The following is a 26,911-nucleotide window of genomic DNA, read 5'->3' on the forward strand; positions in this document are numbered from 1 at the left end:
CAAACTTTATACTATATTTAGCTCCAGAATGTGACGTACAGAGGAAATAAACACAAATGCATGAATATGTAGTATGGAGGGCAATTATATGAATGTGAATATAAATATCCACATTTAAAAATGATCAAATGACACTTATGATTGATTGCAATCTTTTATAATTGGAACAAAAAACATAATTACTGCATGGCATCCTCCCAAGAGAGTCAGGGTGATTATCCTGCTCGATTACAGCCAATCACAGGCAAATTGCATTGTAACCACGAGGGTTTGTGCAAGCACCATCTGTGCACATAAAAGCATCATGCTTGCTCCTGTGGCAACTTTTGTTTCAGTAATTTTCCTCCACGTCACAGCTGAGAATGTCATTGCAAATTAACGGGTTGGTTTGGTATTTTAAGGAAAAGGGGGCGTACAGTGGAAACCCTGAGAAATTACAGCTTTAGTTGACATTCTTTGTCCTCACCAAGGTGAGAATATTAGCGTTGGTGCTTGAGGGGAAGACGTGCCTGTGTGAAGGGCTGGTACTGCTGGACCCAGGTGGTCTGGGTGGTTCTGGAACGCCGTGCGTCATCCAGACACAGTGCATGGTCATTTCCCAAAAGCACAGCCTCTTTTGCATCGTAATTTACCCAATGAGTAAAAGCTGAATCAGAAAACTTTCACAACTGCAGCACAGAGTTGTGATCATATGTTCATGTCACATTTACAAGTGACTGGACCTTCATTGAGTTTTCAACAGCTGTACTTCTGTTAACTGCCAAACTACAAATTCAGTCAAATATGGCTCAGAAACAGACTGATGGTTTCATTTTTTTATGCACTTGTTTTTTTAGGAAGGAAAAAAAATTATACATTTAATTTTACAAGTCACACACACACAAAACATCTCAAAATATTACATGTTACTGAAAATGTAAACTCTTATTACAGTAATGTTCAACCAGTACACTTAAGATGTATTTCTCCTTGGGAATGTAGACTGACAGGACTAAAATGATCATTCTATTAAATACATAATTTAGCTGTGACAAACATGATAAATTCAACTTTGACATTTTACCTAAGCATTAGGGAGGCAGGGAGTCTCTGTTGGGACATCTGCTCAAACAAACAGTAAAAAAAATGATGACAGGATGGTTTAGGACTATTTTTCAATGACTAAGGTATCTCTGTGAAGGTAAATGCCACTAGATTTGACCATATTTCATTTTTCACGGACAAAATCAGGTGAAAATATTAATACATACACAATAAAGACATGACAGACAACACAATATAAGGACACTTTACATGTTTAGCTACTACTTCGAAGCTAATTTGGTTTGAGTTTCACCAAGTGTTTACTTTTTTGTCATGCAGTTTCATTTTTTATGTCTACTATGCGTCGTGCAAGAGAGTGTTGGCATTAGAAATGTTACTGTTTGTCTTTAATGTAAGTGAATTCTTGTAAAATCTGTAAGTTATGACAGAATAAATGTGCGAAGAAGGGTGGCTAAAGATTTTCAGTGGATTTCTTTGGGATGTCTACTTTTTCTTCTTCTGCTGCTCTTGGAAGAAGTCATTGCAGGCGACAGTCAGGGCCGCCACCAACACAACAAACTCATTGAAATCCACTTCGTTGTCTTTGTTTGAGTCCAGGTCGTTCATGATTTTCTCCACCAGCATTGGATCTTTCTGTGACTGAAAAAAGAAAGGAAAAGAACATAAGTCTGATGTATGAAACTGATATTTTTTTGGGCTTCTATTCACTTTCAGATGTAGATACATGATAAGGATAGTTACATAATTGAGTAATGATGATTGCTAAATTTGAAATGAGCTTGATTTAGGCCATAATAAATAAAATATTGGTCTACATAGGATATAACATCCGATGAAACACTCTAAAAGTTGCTGTGTGATCGTTACAGGGGCTTCATATTGACTCAAGAGAAAACTATTTATGTCCAGAGAAGATGTTGTTAAATGAACCTTGAGCTGAAACAGATCGCACACATGATTCAGTGCTTTACTTGTTTCCCTCAGAATTGAGAAGAAAGACTTGTCTTTGCTTTTTCCACCTTCTAACCTCCGAGGCAGCGGTGATCTTTAAATGGACTCCATTAATGTAAAGGTTAAATTAAATCCAACTCGCTCTGAACGGTTAAATGTCATTCATCTTATAGAGAAAAAAAACCTGCTGTTTAGTATCTCTGCAATTTAATTCAGCTTAATTTGGTTCATCCTCTGAATAATATTGAGGCATGACTTTGTATTACTGTGACATATAATAATTCACATCACCATCAAATACAGTGGACCATTACATGCACTGGGTACAGGCCACAAAATTCAGTTTTCAGTAATCAGTATTATTTATTATTTATTTTAAGTTTCCTCTTGCTTAATTCAGTAGTTTTTGAAATATGTGAGGTACGTGTTTTGACTGGATGCCCATTTTGTGGCGTAGGCTGCCTCAACTATGCGGTCTGCAGGTGTTTTTGTTCCTGTTTAAAAGCCACACATGTGTGATACAGAGGCATAATCCCTCATTTCAATTTTCTACAAAGAAACCCAATAAATGGAATTCATCACAAAAAAGCTGCAGCTATTATATGCACTTAATAAATAAATGAATGAATACACATTTGTCATGCTCTACATCCTTGACTGTTCTGTTCAATTTTATTTTTTTTGTCAGGAGAGCTTCCAGTTACTATTACATTTTAAATGTAAAATGATCCTCCCTATTACTAAACAATCTGCAAAAATAGTTTATGAATCATTGATTTGTATGCGTCAGACTTTTCTTTTAGAGGAAACAGAGGGTGACTGTCGTCTCACCGGGCCACTGTCTATCCACAGAGGTGACTATGGCCCGTGGGGATGTGATGACATCACAGGCTATCTATATTTGGAGGCGATGTGGGCCACTGATGATGATGATGTGTGAGCACCTGAGGCTTCCATCCGCATGAGGGAGGACAAGAAGTGAAAAGAAAAAATATATCTGAAGGCATGGGGGCTCACACTCTCAGGCCTCGGCTCTTTTTGTTGAATGTGTCGGTCTCAATCATGTGAAGTCGCAGGCCTGTGCACACTGCTATCACACAAAGTCAGGGGCCGGGGCTTATCTGAAATGGCCTTATCTATCTCCTTCACCCTGTCTTTTATTTCCACACTATTATGATGTGAGAGCCACCAGCAGCAGTTATACTTAGACAGCAGGATAACAATCAATGAGAAAACAATTTCCTTCAACAAGGTCAGAGTGGTCTTTACTTAAATCATATAAAAAAAATGCAGTGATCTGATTTCACTTTTTTTGCGAGCCCAGCAACAGTAATGCGTCATCCAGGGAAGAGAGGATCTTTAAAAAGTTAATTACCATTATTACAACTGACCATCATAGATCAATAGAGGAAACCAAAACTGATGTACAGGTCATGTGTGGTGCACCGACATATTCTCAATAATTACAACTATTGAGTCCCTCAACTCAGAAAAAGCTGTAAACATTGATTATTTCAAAGCAAACTGCAAACACTGACTGAAAACAACCCAAATATGCCTAAAAATATCCAAACTGTCCTGTATCAAACAGAATAAATCTGCCAATGGGGACTGAGCACATTTTAATAAAATAAGAATAAAAGTCAAGCCACTGAAAGATCACAATGGGTCTTCAAACTGAGGAAAATAAACCAATAAATACATGCTTATTACAAAATGAAACAGTTATGAAATACAGCTTTAATATTCTTACATCCAGTTTGTTGTGAAAGTCATCATTTGTGTCCCGTTGCTGGGATATTATGCAAACTACTGTTTTATCTGTTAAATGGAGCACACTTACAGGGATATTTTATAAAAACAAAGATAGATTTATTTTCTTAGATTTAGATTAAATATCTGATGATACAATCATGCTCCAGAACCAAGATATTTTAACTTTCTTGAAATTATTTTTTGCAGTATATAAATGATAATTAAAAGGTAAAAAAAAAAAAAAGATAATATACACAGTGTACTTTACCGTGAGGAAGTCGGTGAGTTCGCTGTTTAGTAATTGCTTCAACTCGCCCTTATTAAGTTTGTATTTGTCTCCATCATTTCCAGAGTAATTGTAGAAAACTGTTATCAGAGCATCCATTGCACCTTCAAGTTGGCTCGGCATCCTGACGGAAGGATCAGTGTCGCAGCTTCATGGAAAATAAATGTTTTGCAAAATAAATTCCAATTTGGTCAAACTGCAGTAAATGGTCAGTGTGTAAGTTAGAGTAATTGTCAGAGACGTACTTACCTGGTTAGAGTCCTGTAGAAAAGTGAGCAGAGACGCTGTGGCTCAGCTTGTTTATTAGGAAATGTGAAGTGGTTAACTGGGCCATCCATGATCTTTTTGACGATAATTAATTCCACAGGTGAGACATCCATGGTAACTGTCTTCCTTTCCAAGATTTAATCAATGCTGCTAAATGAAAAACAAAACATGTACCAGTGTAACCCTGCAGCCCCAGGTGAATTCATCAAAGCCTGAGCCGGGCATGAGCGTTCACACATCAGCACCACTTACATCCCTGAAGTGTTTCAGGCTTCATCAGAGGCTGGGGGATGGAGACAAGGCTGTGAAAGAAAACCTCATGTATTCATTTTCAAGAAACAAAGAAACATGGATTGGATCATTAGGAGTGACCATTTTATTTTTATGTGTGTCTGACCCACAATTACACTGTGAACACAGAGCTGACACACTTGTTTCCAGTTTGTAGATGGTCCTATAGCCACCGGACAGGAACACATGTGCTTATCTTTATGACAGTTATTTGTGGAAACTAATGTTGTTTCTTTACACCAGTTAGAAAAATTAACTATAAATGTGCATTAACTATAAATGTGCAAAGAATCATATGACAGAAATAGCAGTTATCCACAGTTACCCATGGTTCTCTGCAAGACTTACTGTCATCATGTTTCGTCCTAAATAAGATGTTGATGTGACTGTCCAAATAACCAAATGGAGTCAACATTATATTCAAGATTAAACTTTTCCAACATGGTAAAGATTCTATGGAAGAGGATTAGGGCCACTGGGAAGAAAAAAAAAAAATTAAGGTCCAATATATATATATTTATTATTATTATTATTATACTGAGAAAAATTTTAATCTCTGATTTTGACTTTAATCTCAGAATTCTGACTTTAAACCCGGAATTCTGAGATTAAACTCAGAATTCTGACTTTAATCTCACAAGTCTGACTTTAAACTGATTTTGAACTCCGACCTCTGACTTTAATCTCAGAATTCTAACTTTAAAGTCAGAATTCTGATTTTAAACTCAGGATTCAGACTTTTTTCTCAGATTTCTGACTTTAAACTCAGACTTCAGACTTTTTTTTATAATAATAATAATAATAATAATAATAATAATAATAATAATAATAATAATAATAAAATACTTTGGATGTTTTTTGTTTTTTTTTCTGGTGGTCCTTATCCTCTTCCGTAAGATTCTGTCAGGATTAACTGGATGGAATTATTTTGTGTGTGACTAAGATGTCAACCTTATTGAATGTTACATAACTAGTTGTGTAAAGCTGACTCCTACAGAGGGCCTAGTAAATGTATATAGGCTCACTGGAATATAGTAGTTGATTCTATTAGATATCATGATGCAATATAATATAAACATATCTGAAAGTTTTCTGTTCAGACCATGTGCTCTTTTATTCATTCTTCCTTTTACTGTGTTCAACTCCAGACAATGAAGGATGAAAACTGCAATATTTTATATATATATATGTATATGTATATGTATATGTGTATATATATATATATATATATATATATATATATATATATATATATATATATATATATATATATATATAGGATAAATGTCTCTTGAAAAATACAGAAGTTCATAATATTTGATGACTATGAAAATTAAAAAAAATGATCAAATCAAATCAAATGAGCTTTACTTGTCACATACACAATCATACATTTTACAACGTGTAGTAAAATGTGTTGTGTGTTTCTTCTCCGGGTATTTACACACAACCAGACAACAAAAGGACAATGGCATAAAGAAAACAAATAAGCAAGTACATAATAAACTAAGAAGTACATGAATATAAATATAAAATGTATTATATGAGCATAAAGTGAATTGTGTATACTTATTATGGTACACATTCTAACTTTTCCATGTATAAAATCCCAAAATAAATTAAAGCAACAGTGGATTTTGTCTGTTTTTATTAAGGTTTCTAAAAATAAAATGTCACTAAGCATAAAAATCATTTTGTGAATATCCTGTTTTCATGCTTCACTTGCCAGCGGGTTACCTTTCTGTCTGTGTCACCTTGTGATAGAAAATTGTCATGTACGTTGTGAGACTTATTTTTAGCAACAGTGTGTTCGATCCTTTGTCATTTTGTATTGATAGTTTCCTCTCAAACAGTGTTGTCCCTCCTCTGTCTCTGTGTCATAATTGGCAGGGGAGAATAACACCTGATTTAGCCCATAGCCCCTAAAGACCACGACCTGAGGGACTTGAGTCGTCAGGTGTACCTGCAACTTTTCTTCCACTGCCACAGAGAACATAACTTTCCGTTTATTTAGGTGACGAAACTGTTTCCTCTGACAGCCGCTGTGCAGTGAATGTCGTGCAAGAAAGGGGACGTATGAAACTCTTAACACAGACTCTCAACATATAAAATGTGAAAGTCATTGTAATTTCAGGGTGCAGTGCAAAAATGTAAGGCCATTATTGGCTTTGTTACATTAGCAGTGTTATAATGACCACATACACATTTCTGTCTCTACATTACTATATGCACAGCTGGAATATACAGATAATATGTGACTATAGGATTAAAAATAAAAAATATTAATCGTATAAAAGCTATGTGGGATCATCTAGACAGAGAAAGGAATAAAAAAAAAATATGTAAAAGAAAACATCTGCATGAAGCTTGATATGATATACCATTCGATTATTTAACCCTTTATCAGCCAAGTGACTATTTTTGGTAATTTCAGCATGCGTTACAAGACAGTGACAGCAACAACTACAGTGAGGACAGTGAGTCAACAATCTCAGGTCCAATGTGGTCTATGGGGTCTGTAAGTTCACAACAGTGAGTGTACCTGCTTTGTTAGGTACCATGAAGTAATGGTACTAATGTAAGGAATGATGTTCAAAGGGATAATGTAGATGTGGACGGGGGTCTGGATCAGCACTTATGTTGGTCTAATGTCATAAAAGTGTTGTTCTAATGTTCTAAAATACATATTCCTAGCACCTTACATGAGATTTTCTTGTATTTTTTTATATTTACTTCTTGTATTTATTTATATATTTATTTATTTATTTATTTATTGCCACATATGGGCAAGAAACCAAATAGAGTATTGACCATCATTTTCTGCACGGCAGTAACATATTTTTTAAAATTTAACAACACTAATAATGTCTTGTAAAGTCCTCCAGTAACACACAAAGGTTGAAATTTTGGATTTCAGAGTATTTCTATGAGTGCCCTATAAAGGGTTAAGAAAACCTCCAGACAGTCAACCAAGAGAGGTCAACATGTACTAAATCCAAATGGTTATCCTCATAGCATAATTGCCTGTAATGTTTTTGGCCAAACTGTCATATCTGTGTAACTTTACTCTCCAAACACTGCTGCTTCATTTGGCATTATGGGCTATTTCCTGAAAAAAATATGACTCAATAAATTTTGTTTTGAGGCTAACAAAATGAAAGTCACAGTAAAGCCAACTTTCACTAGTAGAAACCATGTAGCTGTGATTTTGTGTTTTAAGTAATTGATGTTATTAGAGACCGAGAAATAAATAGGTTTGCTCATTACAATCTTGTAAAAACAACATAACAAGAGGTATCCAAGGACTTTTGCAGAGTACGGTAGATGTTAACATGGGTATTGGTTTCAGTGTGATGCACAATAGTAGACTTTCCCAGATGGCGACATATTGACCAAAATGAAATATCAACATCAAATTTCTTTCTCGTTCATTTAATGTAAAGCTGTTAAATAGTAGCAATAAACTGTTAACTAAGAATGTACACAAGTATAATGATATTCAGACCAGTTATTATTCTTAATAACTCCCTTTTTAAATATCCTTAACAGAGAAACAGCCAACATGGTTGAACAACACAAAATAAGCTGAGGGCATTTTACGGCTCTGCTTATTGACTTCAAGGCTATACAGGCCCTTCATTCGGATACAACATGTCCCTTTTGATTTTTATGTGCCCTTGTCCACCTTTCCAGTTCTCTTCAGCCTTTATTTATGTCTTCATGGTGACCACACACATTTTTTTCTAGATGTCTCAGTAAACAAGATGATACAAATCATACTTATCCACCATGACATGTAGTTGTTCATTGACACTTCTTTGATTTGGTGATGCTGATTCTGATGGAGCTCCTTATGTCTTCAATTTGTTCATATCTAAGAAAAAAAAAAAAAAGAATATGGCAAGTGCTGCACTGGGTCAAAAAAGTACAAAAAGATAACAACTGTTAATACGTGGCACTGTCCTTTACCTTCCTACTTTCATTTCTTTATATTTTAAATGCTACCACTCCTGAATACATTAATTATGAAGATTATAGTAGTGTGTATGATCCCTGTTAAAAACAAAAAGAGTCTTTTAGGTCATTTGCATTATACATACCAACCTCATCATATACTGATGTCCTGTTTTTTCGCCATATTTCCCTGGTAACAGGGGTTCACCTCCCTGCACATGTGCGGTCAGTAAACCTGCTGATAGGTCTCAGCGTTTGACTCAGTATCATCAACTCCAGTCTGACTGGAGGCTCTGTTTCCAGTGGTGTTGGGTTGTATAAAGACCTTCACCTGTTGACGAGTCCTCACGTGGCTCTGTCTGGTTGTGTCCCTGTAGGACAGTTTCTTTTAAACCTTAAGTTGTGTCAACACATACTGTCACACAGCCTTAAGCTGCTTTTACACAGAGAAGAGATGATTTAGGATGAGGAAGTTAGGTCTGTTTTCTCAACTTACTCTTACTTACTGCACCTTATTTAAAAGACTTACTTTAAAGTCTCCTAAAAGAGATTTGACATTAGCACAGCATTTTATTTTTAATATCTGGCTTTGTTATATTCCAATACTGTTCATTTAAAGTGAAACTTCTTGGTCAACTTACTTTACAATGAGCAGCATGGTGGAAGGAACTTCTAATCTTTGCCTGAAAATAAATGTGTTCCAGATTCCTGTAATTCATAGACATAACAGTAATGTAATAGCATCATTGCATTAATGCAGATCACTGCAAGCCAGAGCATTTACCACATGGGGTGATCTGGACGGCAGCTCTTGGAAGTGTTGTGGCTGCAGAGTTAAATACATGTGTGAAAAGAGGGGTCTGACACACTGTCATCATCTCCTCAGACACCTACTAGTCACATTAGTGATGTGATGAAACACAGACGTCCTTCTCTCATTTATTTTACCAACACTTGTCCGGTAAGTGGTAACGTGGAAGCAAAAATTGCTTGTGAATGCTTGTGACTGTGTCACACATAGATTTACAGTCCTTACAGTACATCTTTAAAGAGTCTATACTTATTAACTGACATGAATTCAGTGAGTTGTATAACGTTTCTGTGGCAGTGTCAGGTATATCAGACAGAGTGCAAAATTTAGTACAGTTTTCATGTATTAATTATTGGGTTGCAGTGTGATCATCAATGAAGGCATAAGTGTTACCTCACATGTTTTAATGTTACTGTCTCCTCTTGCTCCATAAGAACTCATGCTTTCTTACTCAGAGGGAAACATCGAAAACTGTAAGAATTATTTTAAGGCACTATTGTACAGTATTTCAAAGTGCAATTTGTGTTGGTAAAGGCTGTACTGCCCTCTGTTGGCTGATCAGAGGTATTAATCTTGTGTTGGGTACTTTGCTGTTTTATTAACCACAGACATGAGGATCAACGTAACAATAATTCACTGGTTTGCAGTGAAACATATGATCTTACATTGAGTATCAGGTGTAAGTACTCTGTTTACTTTAATCTATCCTATGTATCATATAATCTACGCTGATGCTCTATATTTGAAATTGATGCATTTTTCATTCCATGTACTGGAAAACACCATAAATAGTCATCCTTTTGTTATTATTTTCATAGCCTATTTTAGCAGATATTTCTTGTCCTTATTTGTAAAAATTACCATTCAAATGGTCAGTTTCTTCTTCCTTATTCAATGTGAGATTGGCTGACAAAAGTAACCAATAATTCCAATGTTTTATTTATAGTGAGGAGAGAAATTGTGCCTTAGAAGATAAAGGTAACACAAAAGGATTGGACTTATTAAAACAAGCAACTCTGATAATTTTTCATTATTATGATTTATTGATTATACCATGGGCAAAAAGCTGTATACTTTCATGTCTGTTACTATCATTTAGTTCTAAATGCCATGAGAGTCAAAAACATGTTCCTATACATTTACAGAGCTTAACAATTTTATTTGTCCTACCTCACATTATTGCCAATGTAAGGTTTATGCCACAGCTGCCCTAAATGAACATTACTGGTAATTACCAAAATCATCTCTATAATATAGTAAAGCACATTATTTTTTTCTTAATTAAAATATCAAATTTAAGCTATTTACTTGTATATCTGAACTGCATTTCTGACATATTAATTTTAATGAATGTTTAGTGAATGATTAATTTGTGACTTCTCAGAGAAGCCCCACGAGCCAGCTCAGATTTAGGAATAAAAATGTCAGTTCAGTGTGAAATTCCTCATTCCTGTTAAAAATGGTAAAATGTTGAGATCTCACTGAGAATGAAAGAGTCCACATTGAAGCATCTCATGATACTGGATAGTCTCTGAGACAAATAGGGAAAAGCGGACTAATAGTTTTGTTAAACACTGTACATGACCGTTTTGATCACAGAATCACATTCAACAGTGTTCCAACAATCTTTCATGTCTTTTTTCAGATTTATTTTTCAGTTAATGTCAAAAAATGTAGTTAAAGGAGCTAATGCACGACTACAGAGCTAATGATATTGCACAGAATAAAACCTCCGTTCTCTGCAGAATTACTGGGTCTGAACCATAGAAACAAGAGCTGTGGTAGCTGGTCCAGTTCAGTTTTCAACAATTAAATCTGTTTTTTAAGTAAACAGACTAAGCAATGCAGTTCAGCATCAGAAAGGAAGTGCCTTTGAATCCTTGTCATATTTGACAGCTTTTCCATGATTAATGAGGAACCATGTTGTTTGGTTAAGCATGTGTGTATTTGTATTTGATGATCTGAGAACAAGAGAGGCAGAAACATTAACATGCTGATTATCGACCTACTCAATCAGCATTTACATCCCAGTTTAATCTACTTAGTACTTCATCCTCTCTCTTAACATCTAAACAACACTTTGTCTTGTTTTTCTTTATGTCAAAGTCAAATTCACAAGCAAACGGAAGCTCTCCCTCCATGATTTGGGTCAAAAATGAGAGCTGTTGTGGCCCAGCTCCTGAGTCCTGGCTGCCGTCCTTGTGCCCATGAAAAAGGGCCTTTACAGAGCGCCTTCTTTTAAAATGCAGAGGGTGGGGGTGGAGGTGGGGCTTGAACATACATAAGAGGCTAAGACAGTCAGCCAGTCCAATTTGGCACAGCATCACCAGACAATTTGATGCTTCTCAACCTATACGAGGCAGCTGATTGGATCTTTTCTTTCATTTAGCCCCTTTTTATCCTCTCCTAGGGCTTGTTAGATAAGAATCTTTTTTGGATCGGCCTTCTATTCAGCCTGAAAACAGTGCATTAGTGATGAGTACAGGCAGGTTGCTCAGAACTGAGTATTTATCCTGGATGTTGGATGTGGGCAACGTGACCGGGGGCCTGTCCCAGGGCTCAATCCTGCAGCCTGCCTGGGACTACCTCCACCAGAACCACCACGACTTCCTGAGGAGTCCTCTCTTCCCTGTGGTCCTCTCCGTCAGCACCTACTTCTTCCTGGTTGGCCTTTACACAGTGCTGGACCTGTTGGCTCCCTCCTGGCCGTGCATCAACCGCTACAGGCTCCATCCTGACAGACCTGTCACGTGGCCCAACATCTGGACTACCCTGGGAGTCACCATCTACAACCATCTGCTCTATGTCTTCCCTGCTGCAGTCGCACAGTGGATGTGGAGGCCGCCGACTCCACTGCCACGGGAAGCGCCCACTCTCTGGGGCTTCTTCCTGGGTATCCTGGGCTGCATGGTGGTCTTTGACTTTCAGTACTACGTCTGGCACCTATTGCACCACCGGGTTCCATGGTTGTACCGCACATTCCATGCCGTGCACCACCAGTACAACCAGCCCTTCAGCCTGGTCACCCAGTATCTGTCAGGGTGGGAGTTATTCAGCGTGGGATTTTGGGCCACAGTAGACCCCATCCTGCTCCAGTGCCACTGTCTCACCACATGGGGCTTCATGGTCTTCAACGTCTACGTCTCTACTGAGGACCACTGCGGCTATGACTTCCCATGGGCCATGCATAATCTGGTGCCCTTTGGCCTTTGGGGTGGCGCACCCAAGCATGATGCTCACCACCAAAAGCCCGGCACTAACTTTGCTCCATTCTTCTCTCACTGGGACCGGCTGGGAGGCACCCACACTGTGCCAAATCCCTCCAGCCATGCTGCCACGGGAGACCCAGACGAGATGAAAGGGAAGAAAGACTAAAGAGCTTGAATTAATGTCTCATTGACTCTGTCTCTCTTTTACTCAGTGTCTCTTTTGTACCTGTTTTCATCCCAATGCACTTGTTTTTTCCTTGTCTCTCCAGCATACCAGTTTTCTGTTCCCACTGTCAGCTTTCTTTTTGACATTATATTTACTCACCCTCTTCTGTTATTTTTTTCTGCTAACATAACATGGATATTCTTTGGCGTTTCGGTGCAAATGATCACTTAAGCATTTCTTCTTCATCTGGTAAGTTCTTCAGAAGAATTGTGTACGGTGTTATATGATCTTGTACTGTTGTAATGTGCAACATTTATCTCTTTAATTGAGGTTTTCCATTTAAGTTCATGTACTGTGGCATTGCCATATTGTCTCAGTGGTATTCTCAGGTCAGATTTCCATATCTGTGTGACTAGGTTTTGAAAAATAAAGATAAAATCAACACTTATTTCAGAGTTGCTTTGTTATATTTCACCAACTACATCTTAAAGAAGTGTCTGCTGATGGTACATAGGTATACAGGATCTGTCAGAGTGATTACACACACAGTAGCACGTACATTCTCCCTCTTTCCCTCCTCAGCACTGACCCTCTCACTCGCACACATGAATAGCTTTCTTTTAGCTGCGTCCCAGAGTAATGCGTGGGCGCAATACTAATCTTTCATCCTCTCTTTGGAGCACAATACTCTTACTGGATGAGTTCTTAAATAAACTGCAGAAGAGATAGTAGTCTTCACCCACAGAGGAAATGAACATTGATTGTAATAATTCTTTCTGTTTAGAACTGCTGGTGTTTTAATTTAAGATATCCGAGTATGTTGGTACGCAGTCATTACTGTGACTTAACAGGTAAAAATTTTTTTTTACAGTACCTTTAAACTTACAGTGATACATCTGCTTTTAGTTGAAATATCATAACATAAGGAGTCTTGAACTTGATATAAAACATTCAATAGTTTTCTAGTTGATGGCTTTAATTTCACTCCATAATGCAAACCAGCAGAGGTCACTTTTCAACACAATTCAGAAAACAGCAAAGCTACTCATTGTACACAACTGCAAGCAAATAAACCAATTCCCTTCAAGCACAGTAGTGTCAGATTATCCCTCAGTGGGTAAAACGCATATTTCCCCTTTTGTGCAGCAGCATGTTTTCATATTGTGTAGAAATACTGTGTGTCACAGCATTGCAGTGTAAAACCCTGCAGGCCCATATTCTCCATACCTCCCCTGTTATTACTTACCTTGTAACAAACACTGCAGACGGAACTGGTTTGACCTGTTTCTAGTTTGCAAGAGCACTGACTGTTGCTAAATCAAAAACATGTATTCATGTCTTGAGTACTTGAGTGAATCTTTAAAAAGATTAAAAGGAGCTTTAACGTAACAAATACTAAAACTAGTCATTAAACTTAATTTTATGCTGTGTTGGAAAGAATATTTTGAGCTGAAAAGTTACAACTTACACTGATAAATAAATCTATTATTTAATTTTTTGTCATATTCAAGAGTTAAACAGCATGTGAACCCTTTGGTTTCACAAAAATGTTGGCACTCTGGAGAATATAAGAACATACAGTGCATGGTGCGTCAAATAAATCTGCAAATCAAATCATTACATGCATGGTCATGCAACTGTGGATACAACTTTATGGGAGATTTTTTCCTCTTCTACTATTTAAACTTAAGGGACAGCCATGTAGTCTCAAAAACAGTACTTACTGTACTTTACTGTCAATGAATTTAATACAACAAAATGCAGCAGGGACAAAAAAACCTAAGACTTCCCATTCTTTTCATACCAATGCTGTCAATCATAGCAGCGATGCAAAGAAATGACTCTTTCTTTGTGCAGCAAATGTTGCAGGATTGCCAAAAAGGAGTATTGTTGCATCATTTGCACCCTTAGGTGCTCTGTCTGCATGGTTTGGTTTTAATAAAAATACATTCCCCCATCTTGCATAATTGATTGCTTCTCATATGCAACATGAATTGTCTTAAAATGATCATATTACAATTCATTGTTTTTATTACACTCAACACCTGGGAAGTATTGAACGCTGAAGAGTCTCAACATTCACATGCAATGTCAGTCCTTTTTCCATTTGGTGGGTATAATTTCACTAGCAGCTGTCCTTTTCAGCAACAAGGCAATATGTTGTCTCAGACCTAACATGATTTATGGTCATGTCTTTTCACAGTGTAACCGACTGATATTTAAAAGGAACTGTGAAAATGAAACATGGTCAGGGGGTGGCTGTGGCCGAAGCATGTGAAAAGAATGTATGTCAAAGTGCTGACAAAATGTAAGACGACACTCCATTACAATCATTTACCTCCACAGCGCTGCCTCAACCAGTCATTAAACAGGAAGCTATCAGCATTCACTTTGTGTGTCTACACCTGGGGGTGGGGGTGACTCTTTGGGTGGGGTTACTGCCCAATACACACGAGTTCATTTACTCCCACAGAGATAAAAGACCAGAACAATTCCTTTCAGTTTACAATACCCTCTTTGTCACAAGTGTTTTCTTTAAGCAATGAGCAGACCTTAGCAAAAGGTTAAGAAACAGCTTAGAGTTTAACTGAGATAAAGAAAAACCTGCAGCTAAGACACCAACAAAGTTAACTATCAAGTAAGAAATTATTTAAAAGCTTACTACCAAAAGAAAACTTCAAGTGGAGATGTCACGATCTATGTTTCATACATACATGGCACAGTCCAAGCACTGAAACTAGGAGAATGACAACATGTTGAGATCATCCTCTAAGACATGCCTCGTCATGCTCAACATTCTTTCACCTCTATGTCTGGTGTACTATATGTTTCTTTTTGGCCTTTTCTTCTAGTGAATATATGTGATAACTAGTAACTCACCAACTCTGAAACATTTTCAGTCAAACTGGTTTGGACATTTCCTGAAACTTAACACAATCACAACACATTCTTTGAATTCTAATCATAACAGTAACACAAGTGAAGAACAGATCTACAACAATGAAGTCCTGCCTGCATCCTTCACCTGAAGACTGATAAAAATAAACCCAGTGACTCACCTGACATGCGACTTAATCAGTTGCGTAATAGTATGAAGGAGTTTCACAGAAACTATACCGCCTGTTTCTATAATTTATTTGAGAAACAATGTAACATTACAATATAGGTCATGACTTTAAAATAAACAAAAACAAAAACACTGTTTGTGTCTTTGAATTGACAAAAAAAAAACTCTTAGTACATGCTGAAACAAAGAAAAATATTAAATAAACATCTGCACTATTGATAAGACAACATAGTAATTTTTTTCCGTCTTTAATGCAGTACTTTGCTCAGTCAAGGTCTTGGAAAAAGCCACATTTACAAGACATTCAAAGGTAACATTATATATATATATATATATATATATATATATAAAAACAGGCTTTTTCTTCATTTGTGTTAAAAAAACAAAACAAAACAAAACAAAAAAAAAACCAGCAAATGTTCACATTAGCAAGATCAAAATAAAAACATACTTAGATCACATTGCATTATTTGCACAAAAAAAGTTCAGCGCAGTTGATCTTTGGTTATCTGATGTGGTGAGGTTACACTTTGTGACTGTGGATCACACATGCTATGTCCATTGTAAGAAAATCACACCATGTGCCACTGTGATCTGTCGGCTGCTGTGGTTTCAGTACATGACACACAGGTGCATATAGAGTCTTTTCTCTCTTGTATTAACACGTGCTGCTCTGCGTCGTCCCAGTATCTGACACATACGACTTGCTCTTCCTGGAGTATTTCATTGAACTGAAAGACACTCTCATCCTCTCCACTGTCCTGCTGCTCCTGCACAGCAACGTGTTCTTCACATGGTCTCTGAAGTCCTCAGACACAAAGTAGTAGATGAAAGGGTCCAGGCAGCTGTTGAGGCTGGCCAGGCATAATGTAGACAGATAGAAACTGTAACCATTATTTATCTCCCCATCCTTCAGCAAGGAGTAATGCACCACCAGCATGATGTTACTGGGGATGAAACACACTAAAAATGTGACCAAAACAACCACAATCAACACCACAGCTTTCTGGCGGTTCTTGGCCGCTGTACTGTCCTCCATGCTGTGTCCCAGGGCTCTGAGTAACATGATGTAAGCAATGACAATCGCTATACAAGGCACAAGGAACACTACCAATCCCATGAAGATGAAGTAGTAGAATGGGAGCTGGATGGAGGAAAAGGGATTGAGAGGATCTTTGATCACGCTGACATCGTGGCAGGTGGTGATGTTGGGTTCCTTGAGCTTGGCGGTGTGGTTATACAGGTACAGAGGCGTCGTGGTGAGCCAGATGAAAGCCCATATGGCCACAGAGACACCAACAGCCACCTTGTTGTTCTTCCTTTGGTGGGACAGAGGATGGGCCACGACCCAGTACCGCTGCACACTGAGGCAGGCGATGAAGAGGATGGAGCAGTACATGTTCCCGTAGAAGAAGCTGATGAGAACCTTGCACAACGGCTCTCCATAGATCCAGTTGTTGCCATTGAAGTGGTATGCGATCTTTAGGGGAGTCCAGATAACAAAAAGGAGGTCAGCAAGGGCCAGGTTGGCCATGTAGATGGATGAAGGGTGCTTTTTCTTTGTTCTGAACAGAAACACCCAGATGGCCATACAGTTGGCAGGCAATCCCACAGCAAATACAATGATGTAGACGACTGGTATGAAGACTGTGGTTAAATTACTCCTCAGGGCAGCAGACACATCCTCATCCACAATGACTTTATCTGAATCCTCAGGGTCAATTTGGCCAAAGAAACCACGTCCTTTTCCTGAAAGTGTTACAAGTTAATTAATACATATAGACTTTAAAACTATAACTGTAAAACTGTACATGGAGCAGTGTAATTTAAGCTCTTTTTATAATAACACAGACACTCCTTAATAAATGTAGGCTGGATTTTTACAAAAACAATATTACTTCCTGTCTGTTCTTTACAAAACTTGTTACAGTCCATTAAAAACCTTCTCCTGTTATTCCATATTCAACATGTTGAGTTTAATATACGGACTAAAATACAGTTACATGAGCCTGATAAATTCTGAGACCAGGAATTAGTCGGTGTCACTGGCCTCGGTACATAAGCAGCCAAGCCCTTTGCAATGAGGAAAAGAAACAAACCCTTTACCTGGACCCGCACTGGAGGCAGAAAACCAGCAGAATATAAACAGCAGCGACAGTAACCGAGCTAAGTCCATGTCTGAACCGTCTTCGTGTGGTCTTTCTTAGCACACTGACACAGTACGACTCGTACAACTTCTTAAATGTCGGACACCTCTCACCTTGGACCCACCCCGAGACTACCCGGGTGGAACAGGTAGAGGAGTGACGTCATGTCTAGCTCCTCCCACACCGGCTCTCCTTGTTTCCTGTAGTCCTGGTTTTGGTAGTTTTCCTGAGCGTGGGTTTAAGGTGGATCTCCGTGACCACATACACTTAAATAGGCAAAAGGACAACCTGTTCACAACAGTAACACCATGGCATCCGTTCATTTGAATAACACTGAGAAACATTAAATATCAATACTATACAAAGCCAGAACGTTCATAGTGAGGTATTTTATTTATTGTGACTATGAATAGCTTAAATTTTATATTTCAGTTGTCCTGTTTATTGTGACTTTCTCCGCTTTCCTGTTGTTCTTCTGGTAAATCTTGTGGCAACAGACAGTTTTCACCATTTTCCACAGCAGAGTAGTCACGTATACCATATGCTTACTTGTTTATGTGCATGAACATAAATAATGCATGACATAAAATCATCTGCTGCCTCCTACTAAAGCAGTGGTTCCCAACCTTTTTTGGCTTATGACCTCGTTTTAACACCACAAATTTCTGGTGACCCCAGACATCCAAAATTTGTTTTTGATCATGTAATAGTTTTCTATAAAATGTTGCAAATAAACGTTAATTTGAGACAACATTTAGTCTATATAATGTATATTATTATGGACGGAGGCAGAAAAGCCAGGTGTAGATTACTGCACGAAGTGAGGATTGGATTTTCCTTGGTCAGGATATGTACAGTTAGTCCAGCTTGGATTTACAAGGCTGACAATTAATACTGAACAAACAAGAACTGAAACTATGAATTATGAAAGAAATGCAGCATCTGAAACTGACCACAATGAACATCTGAAAGATAAACAGAACCACAGTGCTTCAGTTTCAGCTGCAGAGTTTGTCATGTCTTTTATGTATTGGGATTGTCTCTCAACTCACCATATATTTTTTTATTAGTAAGTTTTTATTTTTATCAATTGCTAGAAATTTCAGGTGACACCATTTGAATTCCAGGCAACAAAGGGAAAAAAACACATTTCACTTGCAAAATATGCAAACCAGGCACTGACATGTTTATAATAGTTAGAGCTTGTATGGCAGAACTTTAATGATTCCTAAGGAGTCGATCAGATCTAAAACGTACTGACAAAGATTACAACAACCTTTAAAACATATAATTTTTTTCTACTTAATCTGATGTTAAGAACCAATTCAAACTGCTAAACACATCAATGGAGTGAATCTTTCTCTTGTGAAAGGTTTGTTTCTTCCATAAGCTTCTCTCCATCATAGAAACTATACCACCTGTTTTTAAAGACTTGCACGTTCATGTCTGCCAGTGGTAAAATTAGAAGCTTGTGGTCACAGAAACAAAAATTAGGGAAGCACTACTTTCCCGAAAACAAATCACGCATTTTTGAGTCTCACAGGAAAATGAGACAAATATTATAATGTACAGTTCTGTACAAAGATCCAAGGCCAACATTATGTTCCTTGGTTTAATACATTTATAATGACCACACATATACATTTCTTTGTATTAAGATACAATCAGGATATATACATGAAGTATGTACAGTAAAAACAAAAGTTTCAGGAAAAAAACAGCTTCTATAAACCAAAGAGATAGTATCTAGTGTGACCTCCTTTAGCACTTAACATGTCTTTAACCCTTTTGCTTGGACAAATTTCCGCCATTAATTTTCTGGTATTTTTTTTCCAGGTTCCATTCAATGCATCAGATGTTTTTAACTGTTTGTGCTGTTCCTTGTCATGGGGTCAGGGTTCATACTAAATAGTGACTTTAACCTTTAGAAGCCATTTACCTATGTTTTTTGTGTCTTTTTGTGCACAAATTTCCTATATTTTATTTTGTATGTGAAGAAAAAAACCAAAAACAAAACAGACATATATGCTTATTTCAACCCAGAAAAAACAACCATGGTGTAAGACTTCTGCACTGCACTGTATAAACATTTGCAATTACTTTGAGAACTTAGCAAACCAGTTCGTACTGTTTCTGTACATACTGTAAACACACTGTGTTGATTTGTTTTGCACAGCATATTAGCTAACACACAGCAAAGTTAAAAGCAACCAAGGGTTAAAATACATGGACTGTTCTGGAAACCAGTTTGACCTTTTCAAAATGGCTTCAAGAGGAATGTCCTTATCCATATAGTGTGATGAAAAGGGAAACATCTTGCTTGGTAGTAACCTTAATACTTTTATTATCACACTTTAAAATATAATACAGGTTAAACAGGTACAAAAGTAAAAACATGATACACTAGAAACAGATGGAGATATAGAAAATGGTGACAAACTCAGATGATTCCAACAAAAGAAACAATTTACAACAGTGCATTAAACAACGTTAATATGTTATCACAGTAACTTACAAAGTGGGAAAAGCAGTAACTCTGCTGCTCTGCTTTTAGACATAAGCAGCTTCCCTATTGTTCATGTGTATCAAACCTGAGACAAAGAAGTCACTGGTAGAACAACAAAAAAGAAAATATCCACTTATAAAGGAATTTCATGTGTGAATGAAAGTGGCTTCAAATCAGTTCCCTAGCAGTCAGTGCTGTTCGTTTTAGCTGAATCAGAGGTATACGTGTTGCTCTTCTTGGAGAATTTCAGAGCGCTGAAGGAGACCCTCATCCTCTGCACTGTTCTCTCACTCCGACAGAGGAAAGTGTTCTTCACGTGGTCTCTGAAGTCCTCTGAGATGAAGTAGTAAATAAAAGGGTCGATACAACTGTTCAGACTGGCCAAGCACAGGGTGGTGATATAGAATCCGTACAAGTTATTGTTGACCTCACGCAAAAGCAGGATGTAGTGGACCAGGAGCATGATGTTACTGGGGGTGAAACACAGTAAGAACATGACCAGGACGGTGATGATCAGGACCACGGCCTTCCTTCGCTTCTTAGCAATGGAAGAATCCGTCATGTTGCTCCAGAGCGACTTGAGCATGAGGACGTAGGATATGATGCACACGATGGTTGGCACAACAAATCCCAGTGTTCCCATTGTCAAGAAGTAACCTGCTGCTATTTCCTTCTGACTTGGCCTGGTGACATCGTGGCAGGTGAAGATGCCAAGATTTGTGACTTTGACCTCTTGTTCGTAGAGGTAAAGGGGGGTTGTAAGAAGCCAGACCACAACCCAGACTGTGACGGAGACAGTGATTGCTATACAGTTCTCCCTCTGTACCTGGGTGAGCGGATGAACGACAGCCCAGTACCTCTGAACGCTAATACAGGTGATAAAGGCGATAGAGCAGTACATGTTGCCGTAGAAAAACGCCACCAGAACTTTGCACAAACTTTCTCCATAGATCCAATCGTTGCCGTTGAAGTGGTAAGCTATTTTCAGGGGCACCCAGATGACGAAGAGGAGGTCAGCGAGAGCCAGGTTGGCCATGAAGATCGAAGACGGGTGCTTCTTCTTGATCCTGAAGAGAAATACCCAGATAGCCATGGCGTTAGCGGGCAGCCCCACCACAAACACAATGATGTAGATGACTGGGAGGAACACTGTGGTAAGACGGCTGTTCAGGACTTCTTTAGCTTGGAGATAGAGCGACACTCCTTCTTCGGTCTCTGGGCCTGTGAAGCCTTTAACATCTGTGAAGTCAGAGAGGTTTACATGAAAAGCAGAAGTAGAACAAGTTTATTTACAGGAACATGTTATAATTTGCCTAATTCTGAAATTCAAATGTGGGCCAGACTGTGGTTCTTTGACCTGTGAATACATTTTTGGTAAGAGTCAGCTTCTTTACAGGCATCTTATAATTTCCAAACTTATTTATTGCGATTATAGTTTCAACAAGATCTATCCATTGGCCCACACTTGGATTTTATAACCGTTAAAGGCATCTTATAATTTTCAAACTTATTTATTGTGATTATAATTTCAACAAGATCTATCCATCAACCCACACTTGGATTTTATTACCACAGCATGTGACATTTAGTAAAAGCGCCGTTTGGAGACTCAGTGCGTTATATAGTCTATGTTGTCTACTCTAAACATTACAACCAGAAAATAAACAGAATAGAAGGAGAAGAAGAGTGGAGGAGGTGATCAGGATCGTTACCTTTTTCGGATCGGCAGGTCTGCAGGAAACACAGAAGAAAAAAAAGAAGAAGGTGAATCCGTGTTGTTCTGGACGCCATGACTGCAGTCTGAGGTTGAACTCATACATCCAGATCACGGGTGTGGCGTGGAACTGCCATCCTGTGTTCACGCAGCCTGTTTTGACACCTGAGTGAAGTCACAGCGTCACGTGACAAGCACCGCGCGCACACACGCACAGGTTTGATAAAGAGTAGAGACATAAAAAGATAACACCGACTGTCTGGTGTGGTTTGTCCGCAGGCTATAAAACACGCGCTTCTCTGTTTGTCCCTCGCAAATGGATTTTAACTAAAATCAGATCAGAATACATGTAATACCCACAGATTACCTTAAACTTAGTGTGATTGGAAGGAGGCAAAGTACACTTAGTTAACCCTTTAAAACCCAAACCGCCCAAACCATCCACTGATCTGAAATGTTTATAACTTTTTAACCACTAACCTTATCAGTATCTTTACGTAATTCAGGTAAATCCAGTTTCTCAGCTTTTCATCATTATCAGATATGACCATCTGGAAGTTCAGAGGCTCCATAGAGAACAAGGAATTAGTTAAATATCAGTGGTTGTAGGTGCTCCCTTTAATGTTCAGTCACTTTTTCTTCGGTTTTCTCTGTTTTGATATTGTAACCTTTGAATTTACTCTGAGCTTTTACTGAAAATCTGCATGATCAGCAAATTGAATATAAGAAAATACTTGATTAACACTGAAAAACGCAAAATACAGAGGACATTCAGCATTATAAAGTTCAGGGATAAATAAAAAACTTAAAATGTAGGGGGAAAAAATCTTTTGGAATTGGAAGTCACCACAACAATAGCTCTAGATCTTTAAGGGTTAAGTACATTTTAGGTAGTTTTACTTGACCATTACCAGTTAATTCCTCGCATTTCTAAGAAAAATATCTTTGAGACTTTGCTCATGATCAGCAACTGTTTAGTCCCTAAATGAAAATACAACATAAATGATCAAGCGTCAATGAACATTTTTGGCTCCTGATAAAGTAAATCATCAATTCAAGAAACAATGCCATATAGATCATCGAATTATCTAGTAAATGAGCATTTTAAGTATGTCAAAGAATGTTTCTGGTCCTTAATATTCATATTATTTTGATAAATGCATTTGCAAACATGCATATATGCATTGATTGTTTCACTTAAGAAGAGAAAAAAAAAAAAAAAAAAAATTGGGAAAAACACTTACATCAGCCAAAATTGGAATTTATTAGGATTTATTCATTTCCACACATACATACATTTCCATTACATTTCCATGACATCTATTATATAGAGATATATTTCTTCTTAACTGCAGGTCTACTTGTTTAAGGTGACATGATACAATGAAACAAAAATAGTAGTATAGAATTATCAGGAACATGTGCACGAATTCTATCTACTCATTTTTATTATAGGTATGTCACAATGGTATGATGTTTTAAAAAAGTGAATTGCTCAAAAAAAAAAAGTGTCATGAACACATGTCTATGATAGATATTTATAAAACATGTATTGTGTTTGGAATGAAAACTTTAAAAAATGACAGAAAATCTTTGATAAATTAGTCAAGAAATACTTCACCAGATCATTTTAAAAGAGATTTAATAATAGGTGCTGTTCATTCCCTCCTGGCCAGCAGTAAGGTCATAAAATTTTTATGGGTGGAATAAATGGCTGAACTTGGGACAGTCAGTTGCTGACTTCTTCACTCATTTTATTACTGTTCCTTCACAGTCTAAGAAGTGGCTTTTGTACTTAAACAGTAATGTAGCACAACCTGGTGGAGGAGAAAATACAGTATAATGGAGAGTGGATATAAAATGCCAGACTCAATAAACATTCACTGCACATTTCCCACCAGCAGGGAGCAGTATGAATCTAACAATGCTAGAGTGGACGATTATTTTCTACAGCACATCATAGAATCGCTTAAAATTTGTTTTACTATAATACAGAGTGATAAAAAAAGGTGCATATTGAAAAAAAAAAGAAGCTCAAACTAAGACACATTCGCAATTTATAAACAACTGCTTAAAAATACATTTATACACAAACAAAAAATATAGAACAAATGACAAAATAGTAGAACTCTCCTTCCATTAAATGTGTAACAGATTCACATACAAAGGCCTATGAACTCATAAGTGCTTATACAAGCAGTGCAAACATATAACACTGTGATCAGCATAATATCTGTAGAAGTAAAAACATTCTCATGTAGTTTCCACTTCCTTCTCATGCTTTTGCTTCATTCCAATGACTATTCGACATGGTACATTTGTTGCTGCATAATAAAGAGTTTATGTGGGGAATTTAGCTTAATGTAATGTTTTCGTTGACTTGAGAGCTTAAATTTCCTTCATTCCATCCAATCATTAAGTATGAATACATAGGTCATCCCCACAGACTCACTTTAAAGCACCTATGTATGTTTATTTGCTATTACTATTATTTCATAATAAAATATATCTTGTTTTATAGCTGTAAAATCACAGTACATGTTAATCAAGTCTGTCAGACCAGTAGTTTCTTGTACTGGCTGTTGAGGTTTGTTTGGAAAGAGTCATTTTCAGAGACTGGAGGGTTTATTTTGGTGCTTTCTGTGCGGCAGCTGCTTTTCAGGACAGTCCGGCTGTTGGATCTGTATGAATCACTTGAGGAATGACTGATGCTAGAGACTAAACTCTTCTCACATCTCAGCACACTGGATAGTTGTCTCTGGCACTGAGACGACCCGAAGTAGTAGACCATGGGATCCAGACAGCAGTTGAGACTCCCCAGACACAAAAACACAAGATACAGGGCGTAGGAGCCATTCGGGGCCTCTTCGCTGTTTTGGACTCCCTCATTGAACTGCAGGTAGTGCACCAGGAGGGCAGTGTTTGTAGGCATGAAACACAGCACAAACATCACAAGCACTGTTAAAGCCATCACCACTGCCCTCGTCTTTCTGCGTGAACGTCCTGGCACGCCGTGAGGGACTCTGCTAAGCGCCCAGATCACACGAGTGTAGGACACCACAGTGATGAGCAGAGGCAGGAAGAAGAGGACAGAGCAGATGGTGATGAAGTAAATCTTATAGTGCCACTTTAGATCATCTAACAGCTGAACATCATGGCAGGTTGTGATGTCCAACTGATTTAAGTAAACAGTCTGGTTGGAGAGAACGAGAGGCACAGACCCAGCAAAGGACAGTATCCACATGGTGACACATGCTATGATTGCATTTCTTGGTCTCCTCCAGACCAGAGAGTCTATAGGATAAACCACAGCGAGAAGCCGGTCCACACTGATGCAGGTTACGAGCAGAACAGAGCTGTACATGTTCCAATAAAACGCTGCGGTCACCACACGGCACATGATGGGGCCGAATATCCAGTTGTTACCAGCAAAGTGGTAAGAGATCTTGAATGGCAGCAGCAGGGCAAAGATCAGGTCAGCACAAGCCAGGTTCAGCATGTAGATGGCTGCTGGTTTCTTAGGCCGGATCCTCTGAGCGAAGGCCATCACTGCGCAGATGTTGATGGGCACACTGATGAGGCAGACCAGTGTGTAGCAAGAAGGTATGAGGATAGTGGACACAGGCCCCGTGAGAAACAGCAGGGCCTCTTCTGAGATATTCTGCATGAGGGTATAGGTTTTATTACGCATGCCTCCACCTTCAGAATGATTCATTTTGGCAGCTCCTTCTCCTAAAAGGTAATCCAGGTCTAGAGGTTCATCTGTGACTAAATGGTTTGTGTAGGCAAAACTCCTCGCACCCACGCTGTCTGGAGAAGAAAAATAATCAGAATATTTTAATGACCCAAGAGTAAAATTGGGTTTATTACAGTTATTGCACTCAAGATCAGAAACACAGAATATTTGCATGCAAAGAATTACAATATAGCAGAATAAAGACAAAAATATGAAATGTAAACAAAATAGTTGTGCAAAACTCACAGTATTAAGATGCAAGACAGTCTGATTAATTAAAACTTAGTGAGTATTAAGTATTGCCACTATTTTCCTAAATCCATTCAGTTCTGTTTGACAAGGTTTAAAATACATTTTACTTCAAAATGGATTCAGCCTCAAAATATATTATTATACATTGTTTAAGGAGTACTTTAACTCTGTGCATTGCTAAAACCTTTCTATTTTCACTTATTGCAGTTACATTATAATGACCAACAAGTGCCTATGAGTTTACTTTGTTCATCTGTGACAAATAAGAAAACACTGAAAATTAGAGAATACATTTTGTTTCCTATTAGAGGTTAGAGTGACAGATAGAATTTTCCGTTGTGTTATTTATTACGTGTTAAACTATAGTCTCATAGTTTAAGTCCATTTAGATACTTCCATGCAAACCCTTCAACTTGTAAACTTATATTTTACACTTTTTACGGAAGCAGTTGTTAATTTTTGTGTTATTTTATGGTGCTCTGTTTAACAAATAATTACCAAATAAAAAAGGGGTTAAATATTTTCGGTACAATAATACAGACTGAGTCACATTTGACTTACTGTTCTTGAACGCAGCAGTGGCAGTGCAGGCAAACACCAGAAGCAGGAGGAAACTTTTCGAATCCATTTCTGCCCAAACAAATAGCCACAAAACCAGTTATTAGACGTGGTTTTAGTTGTCCGTGTGTTACGCACTTCTTCCCGTCTTTCTCCAAGCCTTCTCCTCAGTCCATAATGTTCAAGCGTTTATTTCC

The 26,911-nt window shown here is 37.8% G+C and overlaps 5 protein-coding genes across 5 annotated transcripts; 1 reads left to right on the forward strand and 4 right to left on the reverse strand.

Moving 5' to 3' along the window:
- Window positions 1-916: 916 nt before the first annotated feature.
- s100z (S100 calcium binding protein Z) lies at window positions 917-4,420 on the reverse strand. The gene is made up of 3 exons (XM_030149971.1): window positions 4,286-4,420; window positions 4,019-4,184; window positions 917-1,683 (listed from the first exon to the last, which is right to left on the reverse strand). The coding sequence occupies exons 1-3, from the start codon at window positions 4,414-4,416 to the stop codon at window positions 1,528-1,530; spliced, it is 453 nt and encodes a 150-aa protein (XP_030005831.1). The 5' UTR covers window positions 4,417-4,420; the 3' UTR covers window positions 917-1,527.
- A 7,414-nt stretch (window positions 4,421-11,834) lies between these two features.
- On the forward strand, window positions 11,835-12,734 carry ch25hl2 (cholesterol 25-hydroxylase like 2). Its single transcript, XM_030150727.1, has one exon. The coding sequence runs from the start codon at window positions 11,835-11,837 to the stop codon at window positions 12,732-12,734; it is 900 nt and encodes a 299-aa protein (XP_030006587.1).
- A 3,107-nt stretch (window positions 12,735-15,841) lies between these two features.
- Window positions 15,842-18,063, reverse strand: f2rl1.2 (coagulation factor II (thrombin) receptor-like 1, tandem duplicate 2). Its single transcript, XM_030148489.1, has 2 exons — window positions 17,908-18,063; window positions 15,842-17,550 (listed from the first exon to the last, which is right to left on the reverse strand). Exons 1-2 carry the CDS (start codon window positions 17,975-17,977, stop codon window positions 16,460-16,462), a joined length of 1,161 nt encoding a protein of 386 aa, XP_030004349.1. The 5' UTR covers window positions 17,978-18,063; the 3' UTR covers window positions 15,842-16,459.
- A 1,058-nt stretch (window positions 18,064-19,121) lies between these two features.
- Window positions 19,122-22,337, reverse strand: f2rl1.1 (coagulation factor II (thrombin) receptor-like 1, tandem duplicate 1). Its single transcript, XM_030148501.1, has 2 exons — window positions 22,167-22,337; window positions 19,122-21,693 (listed from the first exon to the last, which is right to left on the reverse strand). Exons 1-2 carry the CDS (start codon window positions 22,243-22,245, stop codon window positions 20,636-20,638), a joined length of 1,137 nt encoding a protein of 378 aa, XP_030004361.1. The 5' UTR covers window positions 22,246-22,337; the 3' UTR covers window positions 19,122-20,635.
- A 1,076-nt stretch (window positions 22,338-23,413) lies between these two features.
- On the reverse strand, window positions 23,414-26,911 carry LOC115430572 (proteinase-activated receptor 1-like). Its single transcript, XM_030150662.1, has 2 exons — window positions 26,718-26,911; window positions 23,414-25,978 (listed from the first exon to the last, which is right to left on the reverse strand). The coding sequence occupies exons 1-2, from the start codon at window positions 26,782-26,784 to the stop codon at window positions 24,723-24,725; spliced, it is 1,323 nt and encodes a 440-aa protein (XP_030006522.1). The 5' UTR covers window positions 26,785-26,911; the 3' UTR covers window positions 23,414-24,722.

The sequence above is a fragment of the Sphaeramia orbicularis genome, chromosome 12 (genome assembly GCF_902148855.1).
Source record: "Sphaeramia orbicularis chromosome 12, fSphaOr1.1, whole genome shotgun sequence".
Taxonomy (NCBI): domain Eukaryota; kingdom Metazoa; phylum Chordata; class Actinopteri; order Kurtiformes; family Apogonidae; genus Sphaeramia; species Sphaeramia orbicularis.

Coding starts and splice junctions, on each gene's coding strand:
- s100z (XM_030149971.1), bottom strand. CDS start 4,416: ATGGATGTCTCACCTGTGGAATTAATTATCGTCAAAAAGATCATGGAT. Junction 4,185..4,285: donor TTCTACAGGACTCTAACCAG/GTAAGTACGTCT, acceptor TTTTCCATGAAG/CTGCGACACTGATCCTTCCG. Junction 1,684..4,018: donor AACTCACCGACTTCCTCACG/GTAAAGTACACT, acceptor TTCTTTTTTCAG/TCACAGAAAGATCCAATGCT.
- ch25hl2 (XM_030150727.1), top strand. CDS start 11,835: ATGAGTACAGGCAGGTTGCTCAGAACTGAGTATTTATCCTGGATGTTG.
- f2rl1.2 (XM_030148489.1), bottom strand. CDS start 17,977: ATGGACTTAGCTCGGTTACTGTCGCTGCTGTTTATATTCTGCTGGTTT. Junction 17,551..17,907: donor TGCCTCCAGTGCGGGTCCAG/GTAAAGGGTTTG, acceptor TAACACTTTCAG/GAAAAGGACGTGGTTTCTTT.
- f2rl1.1 (XM_030148501.1), bottom strand. CDS start 22,245: ATGGCGTCCAGAACAACACGGATTCACCTTCTTCTTTTTTTTCTTCTG. Junction 21,694..22,166: donor GACCTGCCGATCCGAAAAAG/GTAACGATCCTG, acceptor CTGACTTCACAG/ATGTTAAAGGCTTCACAGGC.
- LOC115430572 (XM_030150662.1), bottom strand. CDS start 26,784: ATGGATTCGAAAAGTTTCCTCCTGCTTCTGGTGTTTGCCTGCACTGCC. Junction 25,979..26,717: donor CACTGCTGCGTTCAAGAACA/GTAAGTCAAATG, acceptor TTTCTTCTCCAG/ACAGCGTGGGTGCGAGGAGT.